The sequence below is a fragment of the Numida meleagris genome, chromosome 7 (assembly GCF_002078875.1).
Source record: "Numida meleagris isolate 19003 breed g44 Domestic line chromosome 7, NumMel1.0, whole genome shotgun sequence".
NCBI lineage: Eukaryota > Metazoa > Chordata > Aves > Galliformes > Numididae > Numida > Numida meleagris.
In genome coordinates, this window is record NC_034415.1 from 25,447,498 (window position 1) to 25,465,547 (window position 18,050).

General features: G+C 42.4%; 1 protein-coding gene across 2 annotated transcripts in view; it reads right to left on the reverse strand.

The window, feature by feature from the left end:
* The window catches only part of USP24 (ubiquitin specific peptidase 24), a 61,476-nt gene extending 43,701 nt beyond the window's left edge, over positions 1 to 17,775 (reverse strand). The window contains exons 1-7 of one of the 2 annotated variants that reach the window (XM_021405442.1): positions 17,356 to 17,775; positions 5,544 to 5,709; positions 4,546 to 4,613; positions 3,004 to 3,147; positions 2,260 to 2,382; positions 1,367 to 1,402; positions 718 to 783 (exon numbers count right to left, since the gene is read on the reverse strand). In XM_021405442.1, the coding sequence (XP_021261117.1) occupies positions 718 to 783; positions 1,367 to 1,402; positions 2,260 to 2,382; positions 3,004 to 3,147; positions 4,546 to 4,613; positions 5,544 to 5,709; positions 17,356 to 17,661 (909 nt within the window). In that variant the 5' untranslated portion in view covers positions 17,662 to 17,775. The remainder of the gene's footprint in view (positions 1 to 717; positions 784 to 1,366; positions 1,403 to 2,259; positions 2,383 to 3,003; positions 3,148 to 4,545; positions 4,614 to 5,543; positions 5,710 to 17,355) is intronic. The other variant, XM_021405443.1, reaches the window with a different exon arrangement.

Consider the following 18,050-nt stretch of genomic DNA (forward strand, 5'->3'; position numbering starts at 1 on the left):
CAGTATAGCATTTAAATTGAGTTCCCTTATTCCTCTGCCATGCTCATTTGAGAGTTTATCTTTTCATAAAGCAGCAAGTATCAATACTCTAAGAAAAGCTGAATTCTCCCCAAATGACAGCTCATTGAAAACAGGCTAACTTTATACTTGAGAACAAAATTCTGAACAACAAAGTTTTTCCTTGATCTCAGCTTGAAAGAAGATATGAAGTCTCTTGAAAATAGGTTAGGAAACTAAAACTAAAAAAGTTAGGCTTTGCCATCAAAAATTAGTTTAGAACTGCTAAACCAGTCAGCTTTTGAACACAGATACTGAAGGGCTGCTTAGGATTAAACAGTATCTGTCTTCCTAGGAACTTCTTAAATAATTTCTATAATGAATGACAGGAGTTAATTCAGCTGAAGGAAACAGAAAACCAGTAATCTACTGGTGAATATACAGTGAAACTAGACTGACCGATGTCTAACTGTGAGGATGAAAGTCAGACAGAAAGGTACGCTAACTCTTCCCCTTTTTCTCTGAAGTCCCAAAAGGTCTCTTCAGTCAGGACTCTTACGTACAACCTCATCTGACCTCCAGCCTGACAACGTTTCTGCAGGGCTCTCTATTGCTCCAGTACCAAAGCAAAGGCAAAAGCGCTGCCAAAAGAAATGTTACTGGTTCTACATGAATTGAGTAATGGAAAGAGAGAAGTCTGCTGACAGATAAGGAACTTACCCCAAGCTCAATATCTTCAGAATTGAGTTTGGACTGAATTGCTGAAAATCCACCCAACTCTGCAAACTGAAATAAAATAATCAGTATTATGTTAGCAAACTACAGTATTTTATCTTTCAAGTATGTTATTATAGAAAATACTCCATTAAGAGTTCCTAGGATAACAGTGATTATCCCTCACTATGCAACATCATATACCAATATAAACTTTACGTTTTCATGAGAATTCAGGGATGCAGTGGGAAATGCAATGCAATTATGCTTGGTACCACCTTAAACAAGAAGCTAGAAACTGTCTCAGGTAAAAATTGACATAGGGAAGAAAGCTAGACCACAACAAAATAGCTAACACATCTGACTGGGAAACATCACTGAAGCTTAAGTTGAGCTCTCTCATTTCTGCCAGTGACAACTATCATGTTACGATAAAGGTGCTCAAGGGAAAAGGCAGCAACTCAGCAAAATGTGTTTAGCAAGGCCCTTTCCCTAGATCCAGGCAGCATTAAAATCCTAAACTATTTTTTTGTCGTTATCACCCTCTGAGGAAAGACGGGTAAAAACAAGGAGGGGAGAGGTGGAAATTATTATCTTTGAAGAGCAACAAATTCAAGTGACAAGTAACAGTTCTGCTTGGTTTGTATTTACCTACCCTGTTTACCAGATCCACCAGCCACCCATGAGGTTCCTTGAACAATTAAAATATTAACAAATTAGCAGATGCAACATCAATGCCAAACATTTGTTTTCCGAAGCATATTTGGATAGATAAATTCAGCCAATAACCCCGACCTTAAATGCATGCACTGTTATTTCACAGAAAACAGAAACGTGTTTATAACAGCTCCCTTGCTAAGCGTGCAGTTGGAGCTCTGGGAGGTTCTCTTAGCAACACCCATTTTTGGATTCTACCTAACATCACTGACCATGTGTTGCAGCAACAATACGCACTGTGGCTGCTGACTCACAAGCAAGTATATTTATAGCACATTAGCAGAGTGGAACATTACTAAATAGCCTTTCCTAAAGCAGCAAACAGAATTTTCTTTCTACAGCAACAAACGTTTCCTGGAGGAAAGATCAGCAACACCGAGGCTCCTTTTTTAGACCCACCTACCTGGAACAACTGTGACAAGTCAGAACAAACCTAAAAAACCTGACTCCTTGACAGACTGTATGACCAAGTTACCCTAAAGGTGGGTGTCAGGAAAGCATGAATTCTCCACTGGAGCTCTACACTTTGTAGAGTTATCTTGGTCATTTCATACTCAACAGATGTCAGTCCTTAGATACAACAAACCTACCATCTGATTATTGTGATACTTCACACAGGAAAGTACTGCAGTTTCTAGATCCAGGCTCCGATAGGGAACTGGGACAATTTGAGAGGACAGGAAATCCATTTCTACAGATCAACATATACTCAAGATCTATTTGCTGTAATTCTTGATGATAACTAAGTTTTTATAAATACGTACTAATCAGCCTTTTCTGGAACAAAAACATCTACCCTAAAAGGAGGTTTTAGGGCATGGCCATGCTCACCTTCTGAAACGTGGATATGGGTGACACAGCGTGCATGTTCCCCTCCCCAAAGACTTCTGCCCAGTTTCTCTGGCATACCTTCATTCGATTCTTGAAATGATACTCATTGTCAGGGTTAAATGCCTTGAAAGAAAAACCCATGGAAATGAACAGCATGACTTACGCCACAGTTTCAAAACTAATCTTGACATTTGACTTCTTTTTTCCCCAGTTGAACATTCTTCTGGTTGACAGTTAAAGACACAGCAAAAACTACAGTTTAAAAAATGACCCCTGCTTCCATCCCTCAGTTCCTACAAAGCATTCTGAAGTTTCAATTCTGTACAGACAATGCCCACATGAGCTAGATATCCATATAAAGGAGGAGATAAAGTACTAGCTTTCAAAAATTAACAGCAATGTGTCAGCAGCTTTGAAATATTTTTGAGCTGATTTTCAGAAATTCTGAACAGCATACACCCACTGAATTGCATGTTGGATGTTAAAAATCTGCAGTAAACAATAGCTGCAGATTGTAAGACAATATGCTACAACTTAAATAGGAGAAAAAGCAGTAGCAAGATAAACATGAAATGCCAAATACCCTAAATTGCATACAATACACAGGACACAATTTAAGACAATCATCAGTAGAGACTTCTACATTTTGATGACATTCACTGAGGAATTAGATTAGCGTCATTCTCTTTATTACTTAAACAGATCCCAGAGTTTAAAACATCATGCTTATTAGAAGACAAATACCATTGTAAGCACACCAAGCAGGCCCACAGGAATAGGATCTTGTTTTACTCTTTCTGCAACCAGGTCTACTAGCAGCATAAGCATGTTGTATATTCCTTCGTGGATTTCAGTTCCCCATTTGTGAACAGCACTGGATGTCAACAGCTACCAAGAGAAAAAGGAGGTTTTTTTGGTTGGTTTTTGTTTTTAAGTTTGAGCAAAATCACCTAGAACAGATGAAATTTATCAGCCTTCCCTCCGCCCAGATTATTTTCAGAGCAAATGTTTCCCCAGAGTGCAGTAATAATCACTGTCTGGTGTGTTATTTCTTTCTATATGCTCGTTCTGGACTAATGGCTTAAGAGTTAATTAAATTGGTAATTCAACTGAAGAACGCCTTAAATCAGCTCCTGACAAAAAAATACTTATCAAAGCAAACTGCTTTGCATTTCCACTCACTGGAAAGATTGTAACCTTTGTAAAGAATAACTAATATGCAACTGTTTGCAAAATGAACACATGACAATTAAATCTTCAAGTACTTGTTCCATGACACTGCACTGATTCAGCTGTAATAACCATTTATCAGCTTACATTTTTTGAGCAGTTTTTGTTGGAAAACAAAGAACATAGAGAGAAGTATTACTGCTGCCTTTTCTCCTAATGAAACATGCTCTTTATGGACTAACCAAGCTGTTTAAAGAGGACATAAGGCATCCACCTGCACATGTTATTTAATTTCTGCTTAAAGAGTTTTATACTTAAAATACAATCACGTTTTGTACCTTTTTAAGAAACAATAGAATCTGGCTAAATAGCTGGCAAAAATTTCAGCAAATTCTAACTTAGCACATTCTGAACTTGGATTTCTACAGATTCTTCTCCTAGAGAACCAGTCGATATTTTTATTTAAAGTGCACGCGGGGTCAAGTAAATAAAAAGAATGAAATGCAAGGTTATTAACTCTTACAGCCAAGTGGAAAAAGATTTTTTCCCTTAAATCTTCATCTTCCTTGAGTACACTTATATTTCAGTATTTTAAGGTTAGGACCAAGTAATTTTTTAAAAGGTGTATACACATTTTTATACATATAGACTAACAGCTGGGCAAGAAATTTAGGTAGCACCCAAAACAGAATAGAAGGAAGAAAACTAGTTTGGGAAGCTCCATAGAGAAGATTCACAATAAAAGAGAAGAAAAGCCAGATAAGCAGGTTAGGTAAGCACTGAGTTAAAAAGAAGTAAGGATGTTGCAATCCCCCAAAGAAGTAGCAGAAAGAATAAAGTCAAAGGAAAGCTGATTCTGAACTAAAGGATGTATCCAACCGTCTTTAAACCCGCCTTTAGGCTCCACTAATTGCTATAGAGCTCTTCAGTAAAGTAGAAAAGGAGAAAAAAAAAGAAAATATATGTTGAAGAGTTGCAGAACTGCAACTTAAGAGTATGATTTTAAGCTAAGAACACACTCACTTGTTCCACAGTTTCTGAAGTCTGGATTACAAGACCATACTTCCACCATGAACAACACAAAGAACAAGGAATTAGCGCACTGTACCTACTTACCTTTTTAAATGCTTCAGGCATGCACCTGTCCATAAACCTCTTGCAATTCTCATCAGAATCAGAAAGACCTTCACAGAAAGGAAAGAGTACACATGCTTTAAGTTTACCTCAGGAAGCTCAATGTAAGTTTTTGAGTACACCAAGCAAATCCAGCAGTAGGAGTGCTACTATGCATTCATTACTAAGCATTATGCTTTTTCAGTCACAGAAGAGCGCGTGTCAAAATAACTTGCCTTTTAGAAGTTTCCAACTGGTTCATCTTTTACAACTTCTTCAAGCATGATTAGCAAAATATGCATCTCTCCCTCCCAAATTTACAGCTACCTTCAGATCTCTCCTGGTGCTGCACGTGCCCCACCAAAACCAAACCTACTCATGGTCTTCTAGCACAGGTTAAAAACAACATAAACCAGAATCACCAGCAACTTCTGTGTCTTATAACCCTCCTTTTGCCTGCTGTCGGGCATGAGGAAAATTTACCCCTGCACACTCATTCTGCCATGAGCTGGGCACAACGCCTCTCTAACAAGCTTAACTACAGCCCAAGTACTGAATACAGAACAGTCAAATTCTTGAGTCTAATGCAGTCTAAGTATTTCACTAGCAAAAAACAACCAGTTACACAAGCCTGGTGCAGCATGGATTTAGATGACAGCTTGTTTTTCCACAAATGGAAAATAACCAGCACGAAGAAAAACGAGTCAGTAATTCAGCTGTGAAAAAACAGCAATTCCTACAGTCATTAGAACATAAAGAAACATGTGCTCTTCTTTTTAAAAAAGCTTAAGTAAACAAATTACTTTAGAAAAAGAGATGAACACTCCTATTACAGCATTAGGTAGAATAATTCACTGGAAACCACTTTCACAGAGGTGTGATCATTCTGCAGAGTGCTAAGTAAACAACTGCAAAACTAATACCAAATATGTAGCTGCCCCCTGTACGTCTCTGAAACCTTAAGAACAGATAATCTTTGTAAGTGTAGAAATAGAACTTACCCAGTCTTGCTAGATATGTGGATGCAATCAGGCACTTGCCTAGAGATTCCTCCCGCTTATAGGGTATGGACCAGTGATCCGTTAGAACTCTGCTCTCTAGCTCATACAAGTTGGTTGTTGGAAACTCAATGCCTTCTCCAGAGCAATTCCCGTTTTCATCATTCTTCTGTGAATAAAAAGAAGTTCGAGTGAAGCAATTTTTACCTCTCCTAGACACTTCAAAGGATTTTGAAGCTTTGGAGAAGACAGCTGTACTTTAAGTAGCACGTCAAATTCTCAGCAGTCCTTAGACAGCTTCTGTTTCTCGAAGTAGAATTTTATACTGCTAATTGGATTAATTACATACCTTTGTATATCTCATCTAGGTGATAACTACTGTGTTTACATAACTAATTGCTAACTAATTGCCAATTTAAGCAGCAAATCTTTTTCCTTAGCATATCAGATCCCAGATAGAAGCGCTAAGAGCATCTAGTCCCTGGGAGATTTTAGTGCACAAACCCAATCCTCAGATTTATGCATGTTAAGCCTGTTTTCAACTGCTGCAGAACATGGAATAGTTTATTCCAAGAGAGGCCAATTTCATCACTCCTCACCCAACCACACTGAAAACAAACAAGACTAATTGGCTGGATTAGCCAAATCAAAAAATAAAATTCAGCTATAGTTGCCCAGTAAGGAAACTACAATTGTTCTCCTGAAGTCAAAATAAGTTACTGGAAAGCATTCTGGAACGCAAACGGAAAAAAGCAAGCAGAAGGCTGCAGCTCAGCTTTCCACGTCCCGGTGCTGGCGGCACCGAGCAGCTGCTATTTCTGTGCACTGGCAGCACTCAGAACGAACCCCTGTCCTTTGTTAGGTGCCACACGAGGTAACCGCCTCAGCGGTGCCAAACGGAATTCTAGGCAAGTTATCTATTTCTTCCAGGTTGTTTATTCTTTTCACACTGCATCAGCGCTACCTAGCCCACGTGTCGGAGTTCACAGAGACTTTCTCTGGCTTCAAAACAGCAAACAACTGAAGCAGGAGAAAGGACGGAATGTCTGGGTTGGGGCTGGCAGCAAATGGGAGCAACTGCCTGAGGAAAACACAAGTGTCATGGGGGTAACAGGATCGCACCTGGAGGGGAGCCAGGGACACACAGCGTAAGCGGAACGAAACGACTGAACTACAGAGGACACGGTGTATGAGGAACGGAATCGGTTTGTGCAGAAGCTGTAAGCACTGCACTGCAAGCTCTCACTGCACTCGCTGTTTGCAGGATCAGACCTGTTTATTAAAATCTAAATGGATCACATTCACTTTCATAACGATTCAAAAACATTATGTCAAAGAAACAGCAATTGTACAGAGCTTACCCTATGAAGTTAATAGGCACAGGTGACACAATGGCTGTACTTAATAATGGGTTCTTGACAGCAGCAGTATAATTTACAGGAGTGTAATGCAAAACAGTACTCAGGCAAGACAGCATGTTAGTGTTTGGGAAGGTGCCACCTTCCCTCAATGCCCTATAAACACCTAGTCTCAAGTTTGCCATTATGGGAAGCTGTATGTATCTCCAGCCTCTGAAACTGAAGTTCTCTGATCCAGTACTGTGCAAGGAAGTCTAATGTAGCTCACATCTGCCAAATCACCCCGCGTGAACTTCTGGAGAAGGGATGTTTGAATGTCCAAATAAAAAGGCACTGAAGGTATTTAAAAGCAGATGCTCTCTAGGAAATAGTCTGTTGTAGTGATACAGCTTTTGTAGATGATCTCCATCCAGAGCATGATTCAATTCCTGCAGAAAATGAATTTATAAGGAAAGCCTTTAATGGTAACTGCACAGAACACAACAATTAGTTTAATAAAGGAAGCCTGACTGTAATGCATACATCCAATTGCTAGCTCCCAGATTCCATTTCAGCCTGCACTTGTAGCATAGGCAAAACAACATTTCAACAAATGATTACATTAAGGGAGCTGTGCTTTCTTCATTCCCTAGAGAAGAGTATCCACGTTAAACATCCATTACTAACATTAGTGTTGGAGAGGTGCAGCCTCACAGCAGTGCAGAGCTTTCAACGTTGCTGAAAAGCTGCACCTGTTGCTCTGCTTCCCCATAAGCAGAGCTGCTCTTTATTCACCTCTTTCCCCACAAGCAATTAGCATCACCTACCATACTATGGAAACTCATTATGAGTGAAATAATACATTTTCTTCACGGTGTGCTCACAAATAAGGGCATTATCATAGCAGCTACATTAAGAACAGAACTGGTCTACTGCAGTACTGAGTCTCCCAACAACACGGTGACAAGATCAGTGTGATCCAGCACCAGGGTGCGGTGCTGGAAACATTGTCCAGACAACAAAGGGGACTATTTGCATTGGAGGAGTGCATCTTTGGCACATTCTGTTCACTAAAAGTGACAACTCATCCTTACATGTCAATTTCCTGCTACTAAAATTCTGCCCAGAAAGTGTCAAGCTTAATTATGTATTAATTTTAGAACGTATCACAAAAAGGCAGCCTCACAGCTGCTGCGAAACATGCAACAGGCTCAGAGAAATGCCCTCAATGTTCTTTAAAAGTCAAACTCAAACTTCACTTCAAATCATTAACAGATTTCATACCCTTGAAGATTGCCACCACGTTCAGTTTGTATCACCGCCAAACGAATCTCGTCTCCTACCGTACACCCAGCACGAGTAACTCTGAAAACACACGGCTGCTCTTTCATAACTACTGTGTCTTTCTGTACAAAAATCCCAACTGTTCCCCATTCAACTTCCAATTTGTGCACTGCAGTTTGCAGTGAGGGTTCAGCAGTGCCAGCTGCAGCACCAAGGCGCTATGTAAGGTCTTCCAAAGTTGTAAAGAATCACAGAATGGCCTGGGTTGAATTATGATGGCTCCCTGAAAACCAGCACCCACTGAAGGACCTACTTGCTCTTCCGATGCTCACAAATACAAAGCACCACAGCTCTGAACAGGTAACAGCTGTTAATTAGCACTTTGTAACAGAGGGGCTAGGAGCTGTCACTGCAGTGCCTACTGGTAGCCTTCACAGGCCTTTATTTCACCTGGGGAAGAAGAGTATGCAACAAAATATTCACACTTAAACAGTTTCAAGTGCTGAGTCAGGGCTGCCACTCAGGAGACCTGACACCTGCCAGGCTGTTTGCAGACTGAAGAAATATGTTCTGTGCAGAGTAAAGCCTGCCGTGAAGACTAACACACACAAGGGTTAGTCTTTGTTCTAAGAAGTGAAATAGAAGTTAACTTCAATTGTCAAAAGTTCACAGTTCAAAGCTTCAAAGTGTATTCCTGTAGCACTCAGCTAATCAACTCACCAAGCTGTTTAACGACTATGCTGGTCACTTTCCATAAAGCAACAAGGCGTTCAAGAGCGTATATTTTGATGTTAATTGGCACTCTCTGGAATGAAATTACCATCAAGTTATAAATTAAATTTGTTAATTTGATTTTGAGGGAAGGATAACAACGCAGTTTAGTGTCGCTAGAGCTACGTTACACCACGTGCTCTTGAATTTTCTATAATTAATGGAACAGAACCAGAAAGTCACGTTTCTTTTAATAAATAATGGGATCAGAGTTTTTAAGATCAGACTGTCCCTCACCCTCATGCCTCTCCAATAAGTGGTTTCCACAAGTGATTTTACAGCCAAGCAAACAGAATTTGATGTGTCACTGTATTGCTAGCAAACAAACCTCTGCTTTGTTACCATATACCAACAAACAGGATCCAGTTTAACTGCTCTGAAAAGCTGCAAGGAAAAACACAAAATCCTTAAAGCCAGCACTAGAAGACAAACATTCGAGGCCCACCTCTCACTTTTAACACAGATCTACCGAGCAATAGGGAGGAAATCAGTTGAGTGCTCCAGCTGCCCCTGCTGCCAAGTGCCAATAGCAGCACTTCCCTCTGGCACAGCACGGCACAGCACAGTGCTGTGTGATTCATGGCTGTGTGCAAAGCAGCACTCTGATGGACGGCCTCCACCTAACACCCGTACAACCAGAAAGAGCAGTTCTCCGCTCACTGGTCTATGACATCCATCAGCTTCTGGGAACAGCTATGAATCCTGCAGTTATGACTTGCCGGTGCTTCTATCTGTCATACTGCTGATTAAAGCAGCTTTTACTTTCGCATCTGGGTGTCAATTTGGTTTTTTTTTTTTTTTTCTCTCCCCCATTTTAATTAACCCGTAGGAGGAAGATACCTGTTAACCAGAAATGATTCACTGGAGTAAGAACCTAAGGGTTTTCAAATAAATCAAAGCCACCACTTTGCACTTCGGTAAGAGAAGGCAATGTTTAAAGAAACAGTTACATTTTCTTACCTGCTAACTACTTCGTTCTGATAAAGCTTAATAGGACTTCTTAAAGCTCTGGTCAAGCTGCAGATGTGCAACCGGCCCTAAACAACTTAACGAGGAACAGCCACTTGTCTCGAAACATAGTAACACTTTGTAACTGTTTTACAACTCAAGCGGATACAGCATCACGCCCTTACATTCTTACCGGCTGGAACATAAACCTGTATGCAACAACCTGAGCACCCAGACAGAAAGGAATGCTTTTCTAATTTAAGTGAGCTTCTTGGTAAATATTGTCACTGTTTTATTCTTTCTTGCATAGAAGTAAAGTCTTTCGGTTCATGTTTTTGCTATGTGTTACTTTACACAAGCAAAGAGACTTGTCATAAGAAAAAAATACTAAGATTTAATCACATTCACGTGAAGCAACGATCCCATCCTAGTCTGTCACTAATGGAAACCAATCCCTGTGTTAAGGGCTGCACTTATCTAGAGCCGACTTGGATTCTCACCTCACCACAGATACCTCCCAAGAAAAGATCTGATTTATTTGGTGAACATTTTCACACAAAGTTTAGGACTCTGACCTCAGCAGGGAACAGTCCGAGCGCATTATCATGAATGTATGGTTCGACAGAACCCTCCTTAGTGTGTGTGAAGGATTGTAACAAACCAGCCACAACAAATATGGCTTTGCCCCATCTCTCAAAACCAAAGAACTACATAAAACTGGGAGCAAGAGCACAACATGAACTTGGGTGGGGAAGAAATCCGTAAAGCTTGAAGTTAACCAGGACTTTCTAAAGACGCTGCTTGAACTGTACCCCTGATTTCCATGGTGATGGTGCAATGCTGCAGTGCAATATTCCCCCACGTACTCACCCAGTGGCTCAGAGAGGAGCACAGCGCTCAGCATCACAGCAAAATGGACCAAAGATTGGTAAAAATCTTGTTTAAGTGAAAAGATCTGTATAACTTAAAACAAACAACCCCTTTTATTTTACTGCTACCACAGTGTTCAATGGAATCAGGGAGGGTTGCTACGAGCACTGTGAGCAATGTAATTTCAAGTTGGATGATCAGTTGTGGGACAGGGAAAGGTTATGAAAAGCACTGTTAAGAATGGCTTTAAAGAAAGGAAAGCACACTTACCTTCCACGTGTTTTCAGTATTTCCTATAGACATACTTAAAAAAATTTCCATTGGCGTTAACTACAAACACCCAGGGACTGACAGCACTATTCTTCCCAACCCTTTAGTTGTTGTAAGCACAAAATCCACTGCTTATTCCCAAATAACTCAAAATAACCAAGTGGAAGCAGATAAACATCTTAATAGAATAAAACAACAAATTGCAAATGCTTAAGTCAACAGTCTATTCCCCTTTGGGGAAACACCAGGCATTAAGAGAGAAGTGCTGCAGAAACACTAGATAAAGCATTTATTCTGACACTTCTGTGACCAAAATTCAAGCTCAGGAAGGGAGGACTAATTCACTAACACTGCTAAACACACCCTTAACACTTCTATTCTACTTATATAGATGTAGAGTGAGACAGAAACAACAAAGAAGCCGAGAATGAGTTTGAATTCAAGTTCCCCAGCGTATCATCACAAATCTGTGATCAAGCACTAAGAAAAACCATCTGTAAACATCTCCCAAGACCGCTCTGCTGGGCATCGGAGCAGAAGAGGTCAAAACCGCTGTTACATTGTGAGCAGGAAGATCAGGTGGCACGAAACACTCAGGACACTGGGGTTTATTTCACTTTTATTTATTTGGCCCACAAAGCACAACTGAAACATACATACCAGAGACTATTTCCATGGCAGCAGAAATACGTGATTTTTTTCAAATTAAGAGTTTACAAAAGAAACGGGCACTTCCTTTCCATCCTTGCCCTCTTCACACAAAGAGCTACTGTTCCTTAATCCAAAAGCAAGCCAAATGATTTGCTGGAATTAACTTCTAACACTGGCTAATTTGTTTTTTTTCTCATTCTTCCTCAGTATTTCACTTCCTAGTTAAACAGCTGCCACAGAGCAGCACTTGAAGCTGGGAAGATGACCAGCAAATGCCTCCAGAGAACCCCACATCAGCTTCCTGCCCAGCTGAGGGCTGGCTGCACTGAGCTGCCTCCACAGGCACTGCCCTCACAGTAAATTAAGAGGTGTCAATCTCAATATGAAGATTACTCCAGCAGTCACACTGCACACTAACAGGTTTACAAGTTTTCTGAAACAAGGCTTATTTTTCAAGTTAGCAAATTGCCCCTCCCGTACAACCCCAGTCCTCCCAACCTTCTTGTTCTTATTTTTGTCTCCGGGATGATGCACGGGGAATTTTCCTTCCAAATCCAAGGCAGCACTGATGCAGACAGAGCCTCAGATGGAGTTTTACACCAGGACAGCTGGTTTAATTTTTGAAAACAAAGATGCTGAAAACCAAGAGTGCTAAAGTACTAATTCCACTTGACATTCCGATGGCACCCAGCCAAGGACTCACCGCCAGAATCCACCACAGAGCTTTATTTGATTGCTTAATTGTTTTACAAGGCCAATTTCTAGACAAGCCACATTGTAAAGCTTCCACTTGAGAATGCCAGAAATAGTCACCACTGCAAAGCTCCACTCTGCTTACAAGACAGGAGACTGACTTAAATTTACAAAACTGTGAAATCCATTGCATTTCCTAAATAGCTTTTTTGTCTTTAAGTAAATACAGCTCCTTCCATTCAAGGACCAAAGCTCTCCACAAGCTTAACGTCCATGGTATTTGCAGTTAACACAAACCACTGCCCTCGCTGTACAAGCCAGCAGCTACGAGGTTCGGTTGCAGACACTCTGTGACACAGCATGGCCCCCTGTGCTGAGCTGGAATGGGTTTTGGACACAGAAGTTCTGCAGAATAGGAGTGAGAAACGGGTCCTGGTGCTGGCACTCACTGCAGCAGCTGACCTGTTTCTCTTGACATCAAACAGCACTTCTAAAAGCATCTTGGACAAGTTTCACTATAAACCTTATCTACTAATATCTGGTATACATGAGTTTTTGATCCAGTTCAACTAACAATCAAATCAAATAAAGAGTACATGCAAAAGGAGACAGGAATAGCCAGATGGTAATACAATCCTCTAATAACAATTTACCCAAAAGGTCACAGTAATGACTCTCAGAAGCAGTTTAAAAACAAATCAAGATCTCATTTTCGGAAGGTTTATACCAGGCACGTCCAACCCGCAGCCTGCGTCCAGCCCAGGACAGCCACGAGACTGTAAACTCTTATCATCATTACGTGATTTTGGGGATATCTGCCATGAGTTGGTTGCACGTAGCTTGAGCACGGACTGCATAGGTGACACCAGGATGCAGCAGAGGTGAGCGCAGTGCAGTGCTGGCTCTGCCTCTCGCATCAGCCACACGCACTTGGGTGGATTGGAACCCACGTGAGTTACATGTGCTTGTGCCACGCAACGAATACAACACGGTGATTGCTGATAATATTTCCACCCACCTGCACATGTGCGTGCCTGTGAAGGCAGGCACTTTTTGTTATTAAGCAGACATGAAAGTTTTCTCATTTATTAAACTTGGGCTTGTGCTTTGGTATTTTGGCAACCCCATTTTCAGTCAACATAAATACACTACCCATGCATTTTCAAATGGAATGCACAGAGTTGCAATCAGATATTCAACTCAAAGTGAAATCTGATCATGTCTCTTTACCAGACCTTTATAAGACCTCTCTTACCAGAAAGAAACATCCCTCGCTTCACAATCACATCTTATTCATGTCATTGCTTTTTGGCAGGATGTACCTATGTTTGTGAACAACTGATTTCAAGGATGAAGCACAGGAAGAGTAAAATCTCATCAAAAAAATCTGTGGTGAACACCTAGGGAACTCACTGAGAATTGCAGCCACTGCCATCGAACCAGGCATTGATACACTATTTTCACAAAAAACAAGGCCAAATATCCCATTAGCTGTATTTCCCCTCCCTTTTTAATGATTTAATTTTAAAAATACTAAATATGTAAATAACACTTCTTTTTTTTTTTAATTATATATTTTACACGCAGCCTGAGACAATTCGTCTCCAACGAGCGCAGGCCAGGCAAGCCAAAAGGTTGAGCACCCATGGTTTATGGGAATATTAGGATTAGTAGGCTTCTACTCAACGCAACGTTCAGATCCACGCTCACAATCCCTGCTTTTGCTTGTCCTGCTCTTCTCTATCCTGTTTCTCCCCAGCCCGCTAAAGTCAGCGCCCAGGGCTCTCACGGCAGTTCCTGGACACACCAACAGACAGTGTCATCGCATTCATTTATGGTTTCATCATAAACCCCACGGATTCAGCAGCAGTTCACATAACAGCTTATTTGTCAGTCATGAAAAGATGAGCATAACCTTCTCTACTACTCCAGAGAATCACACTACAAATCTTTATGTTGCCTAAGGAATAAACACAAGAGAACCTCAGATTCTTGCCAGAACATACTTATCAGATTTACTTCAGCCAAAAGACATAAATGTAAAAGTTGTATCAAACAGGCAAAGCTGCTTCTTATAAAAGCAGCTGATCTGAGCCTGTCAAAGTGGTTTGGCACTGCAGAGGGCAGAATGCTGTGCCAAATGCAAACCTACAGTTCAGCTTCCCAAGATTTCAGGAAAACTGCACAAGGAAATGTGAAATCCGTTTGTATTTCCAAATTAGTTAAGCATGGTCATGCTAACAGCATCAAATCCAAAGACCACAGGTATTAACGTAAAATTGAATCACCATGGAAAACATGAGCTTGCTGATTCTGACATTTGAGCCCTTGTGAAAACGAGTTTATGTATGTTCCTACATCAAGTCTCACTCATAACATACAAAGTGCATATTGGGCCAGTTCGCAGCAGCTGTCTTCAAATTCAGACCCCTGTATCACCTCCAGATGCCCCTGAAGGAGGATTCACACTGGCTTTACTACTTTATCAAATGAAAGACGTTTTTATGAGTAAGATATGTATCTGGTTGCTGTGATATTTTCAAATAACACCAACAGATGAACCCTTCTTTGATCAACCAAGCAGAACAGATTCTAACATTATGTAATAGATCCCAAATCAGCATATGCAAACATAATGGGTTCATTACTGGTTAGAGAAAACGTCAAGTGTTTAATCATCCATAAATCTACTCTTATATGCATGGTAAACTGCACTCAGCCATAAAAAGAAAATATACAAAATAAAGAGCTGATACACACGTCTTGGAGCGTGGCCGAAATATGCCTGTTATTTTTAAATTAAAAAAAAAAGTCAAACTAACTTTTGTTCACTTAGTTATGGAAAAGATTATTAGACTAGAAAAAATTATTCAGGGGAAAAAATCTAAAAGCTGTGCTCTTTTCTTTTCATGTATATTACTGGCATATATATTCCAAGAACCAAAACAAGCAATGCGACACTACCTCCCCATTAAGTAAACGTTAAAATTGACATTACAATAATAAAGAGGAATACATACTCTAAGAGCTGTTAGATGGAGAGAGGCTACTGACAAGAAGATAAGCAGAAATAACATCTGAATCCCGTGCTACAGGATAGCATGGGGATACTACAACATAATGTATATGACTGCAATGAATAATATAGGTATTTGTGCACCTGGCTTTCTGTACAGTTTCACAGGCCATAGGCTTGTGCTGAACGGGAAACTACTTACTGATTAACCACCTAAACAACAGCTGTAGTTTATTAAACATAGTCCCAAACTAAATTTGGAGAACAAAAAGAATAAAAAGTGATTAAATATAAGTTGTTTTCTTTGCTTTTTTTTGAAGCATGTCAAAAGCAGCTAGGCTGCACTGCCGTGTTAGACAAGCAGAGGAAATAATCCCAACTCTCACAGCTTTTAGGGGTACAACTATTGCATTACAGAAATGTAACTTATACATGTGCAGGAGTTGACAGATATTTATATGCAAATACCTCCAACTACTAAATTGAAGCCTGAGTTTATATAAAGGTTAATGTAGCAAGATACTTTAATCCTTCCACGCTTATTTTGTGGACTTGTAGTCATTTGCCTGTATTCAAATGCTTTGGTTTTCCTCCTGCGGGTTATCAAGAACACAAAGCAAACAAGAACACGAGGGGCAAAAGAAACTGTGAAGTTAGTTTGATCAGACATACAAACTACAATAATAGGAAAGAAACCCTCCTAGAATTGTCAGTGTCATTTGTAACAGGAACAGCAGCGGAAAAAATATGTGCTTCTCTGAAGTTTAAAGCGACAGCTTCTCTTTAAACATCACACTGACACCCAGATCACCCCATCGGTTAGCTACGAGAGATCTGATACCAAAATCCACTCTCTTCAAAGTTACAAAGATCTGAACATGAACAAGCAGCACGCTCACTCACAACCTTTCAAAGCAGACCCTGGAAACCAGCTCCCTCTATGCTTCCATCAGTAATGAGACTTGACTCCTGCCCAGCACACGTGCAGTCCAACAGATCACTTCACTCCACATACATTATCATCCTCTTACACCAGGTAAGGATCCAAACCAGGCAATTCAGTGCAAAAGATCACCCATCTTTATTCTGCAAGGTTGCACTTTGAGACAGCATTCTGAGACCACGGATACAGACGATCTGTGCGAGTGCAGTTAGTAGATACGTGCACGTATTCTTCACATATGGATTTTTCTTTTTTTTTTTTTTTAAAGGTATGTACACTGAAAGAGAGCACTTCTGGCTCAGGACACCCCTAGGACACTGCTCACTGGAGTCTGGAAGGGTGTATGCGTTTCTTTATTCTCATTCCCATGCTCAAGCTCCATGAGAAGGGCTGCGCAGAGCAGCCTGCTGGTACCACACGGCACAGCTTTTCTGTTCTTACCCTACAGGCTCCAGAGTCCGGGCATCACCAATGAGCTCCTTCCATGAGTGCTGTGGGAAGTTTTGGGCAGAGCAGACCCGGAGAAGGCTCCAGGCAGCACCGAGGGAGGACCTGCAGGGCAGGGAGTCCCGAGTGTTGGGAATGCATGGAAGAGAAAAGCAGAAGGAGGAGAGCTACGGAAGGCTGATGTTCCCCAGCCCTGCTGCTCCAGGCGTGCTTTTCAAACACAGCTATAATTTACAAAGGCTTTGTTTGAAGAACATTTGAACTCATTGTATGCCTACTTCTGAATGTGTTTGGCTTATCCAAAGAAAACCGTATGCAAAAAGCACTTCGGCTTATCCAAAGCAACACCCAGACCGCACTTCCCCTCGCACGGGGCAAACAGTTCCAAGAAAACACACACTCCTTACGCAAGGAGACGCAGGGGACGAAAAGAACCCAGGGTAGCCCCGCATTCCTCGAATGCCGGCAGACACACGAGGTGCCCCCACCTCGCAGCCATCCCAGCGGGCACTGAGCGCGGGGCAGGGCCGGCCCCGTGCGGGAACCCCGAGGGGGATGGCCCGGGGGGGCCGAGCCGCAGCTCACCTCAGTCTCCACCACTTCGTGGTACGCGGGCGGAGGGTCGAAGCCTCCGCTGCCACCTCCACCGCCGCCGTCCCCGTCGCGGGGGCCCTGCCCGCCGGCGGGGGAGCCGTGTCCGGGCGGCGGGCCCTGCCCGCTCTCCATGGGCTCGTAGCCGCCGTAGTGCAGGCCGGGCCGCTCGTTGGTGAGCAGCGCCACGGCCTCGTTGATGTCGTTCTTGGCCAGGCGCAGGGCCTTGCGGATGGCGGCAGCGTCCGAGAAGCCCATGCAGAGCAGCGTGGTCATGTGCTGCTCCTCCTCGCTCTCCATGGCGGAGCAGGAGGGCGGCGGGGCCGAGGGGCGCGGGGCTCAGGCGCTGCCCGCCCCGCGCGCCGCCATGTTGACGGGAGCGCCTCTCCCCTCCGCCGCCGCCGCGGCCGCCCCCCCCGCTCCGCGCGCGCCCTCACACATACGCGCGCGGCCCCCCCCACCTCAGCCCCGCCCTCGGCCCGGAAGCGGCGGTGAAGCCCGGCTAGGGAGCGCCCGGGTCACGTGAGGGGGGATGTTCTGTCGGGGCATGAATGGAGCAGGGGGAGGGAACCGCCACGGCCGTAGCAACGGGAGCTGGTGGGAGGGGCCGCGGAGGGTCACGTGAGGGCGCGGCGTTGCCGTGGGAACGGGACCTCGGACCTGAACCTGGTCTCGCGGGGCTTCGCGCC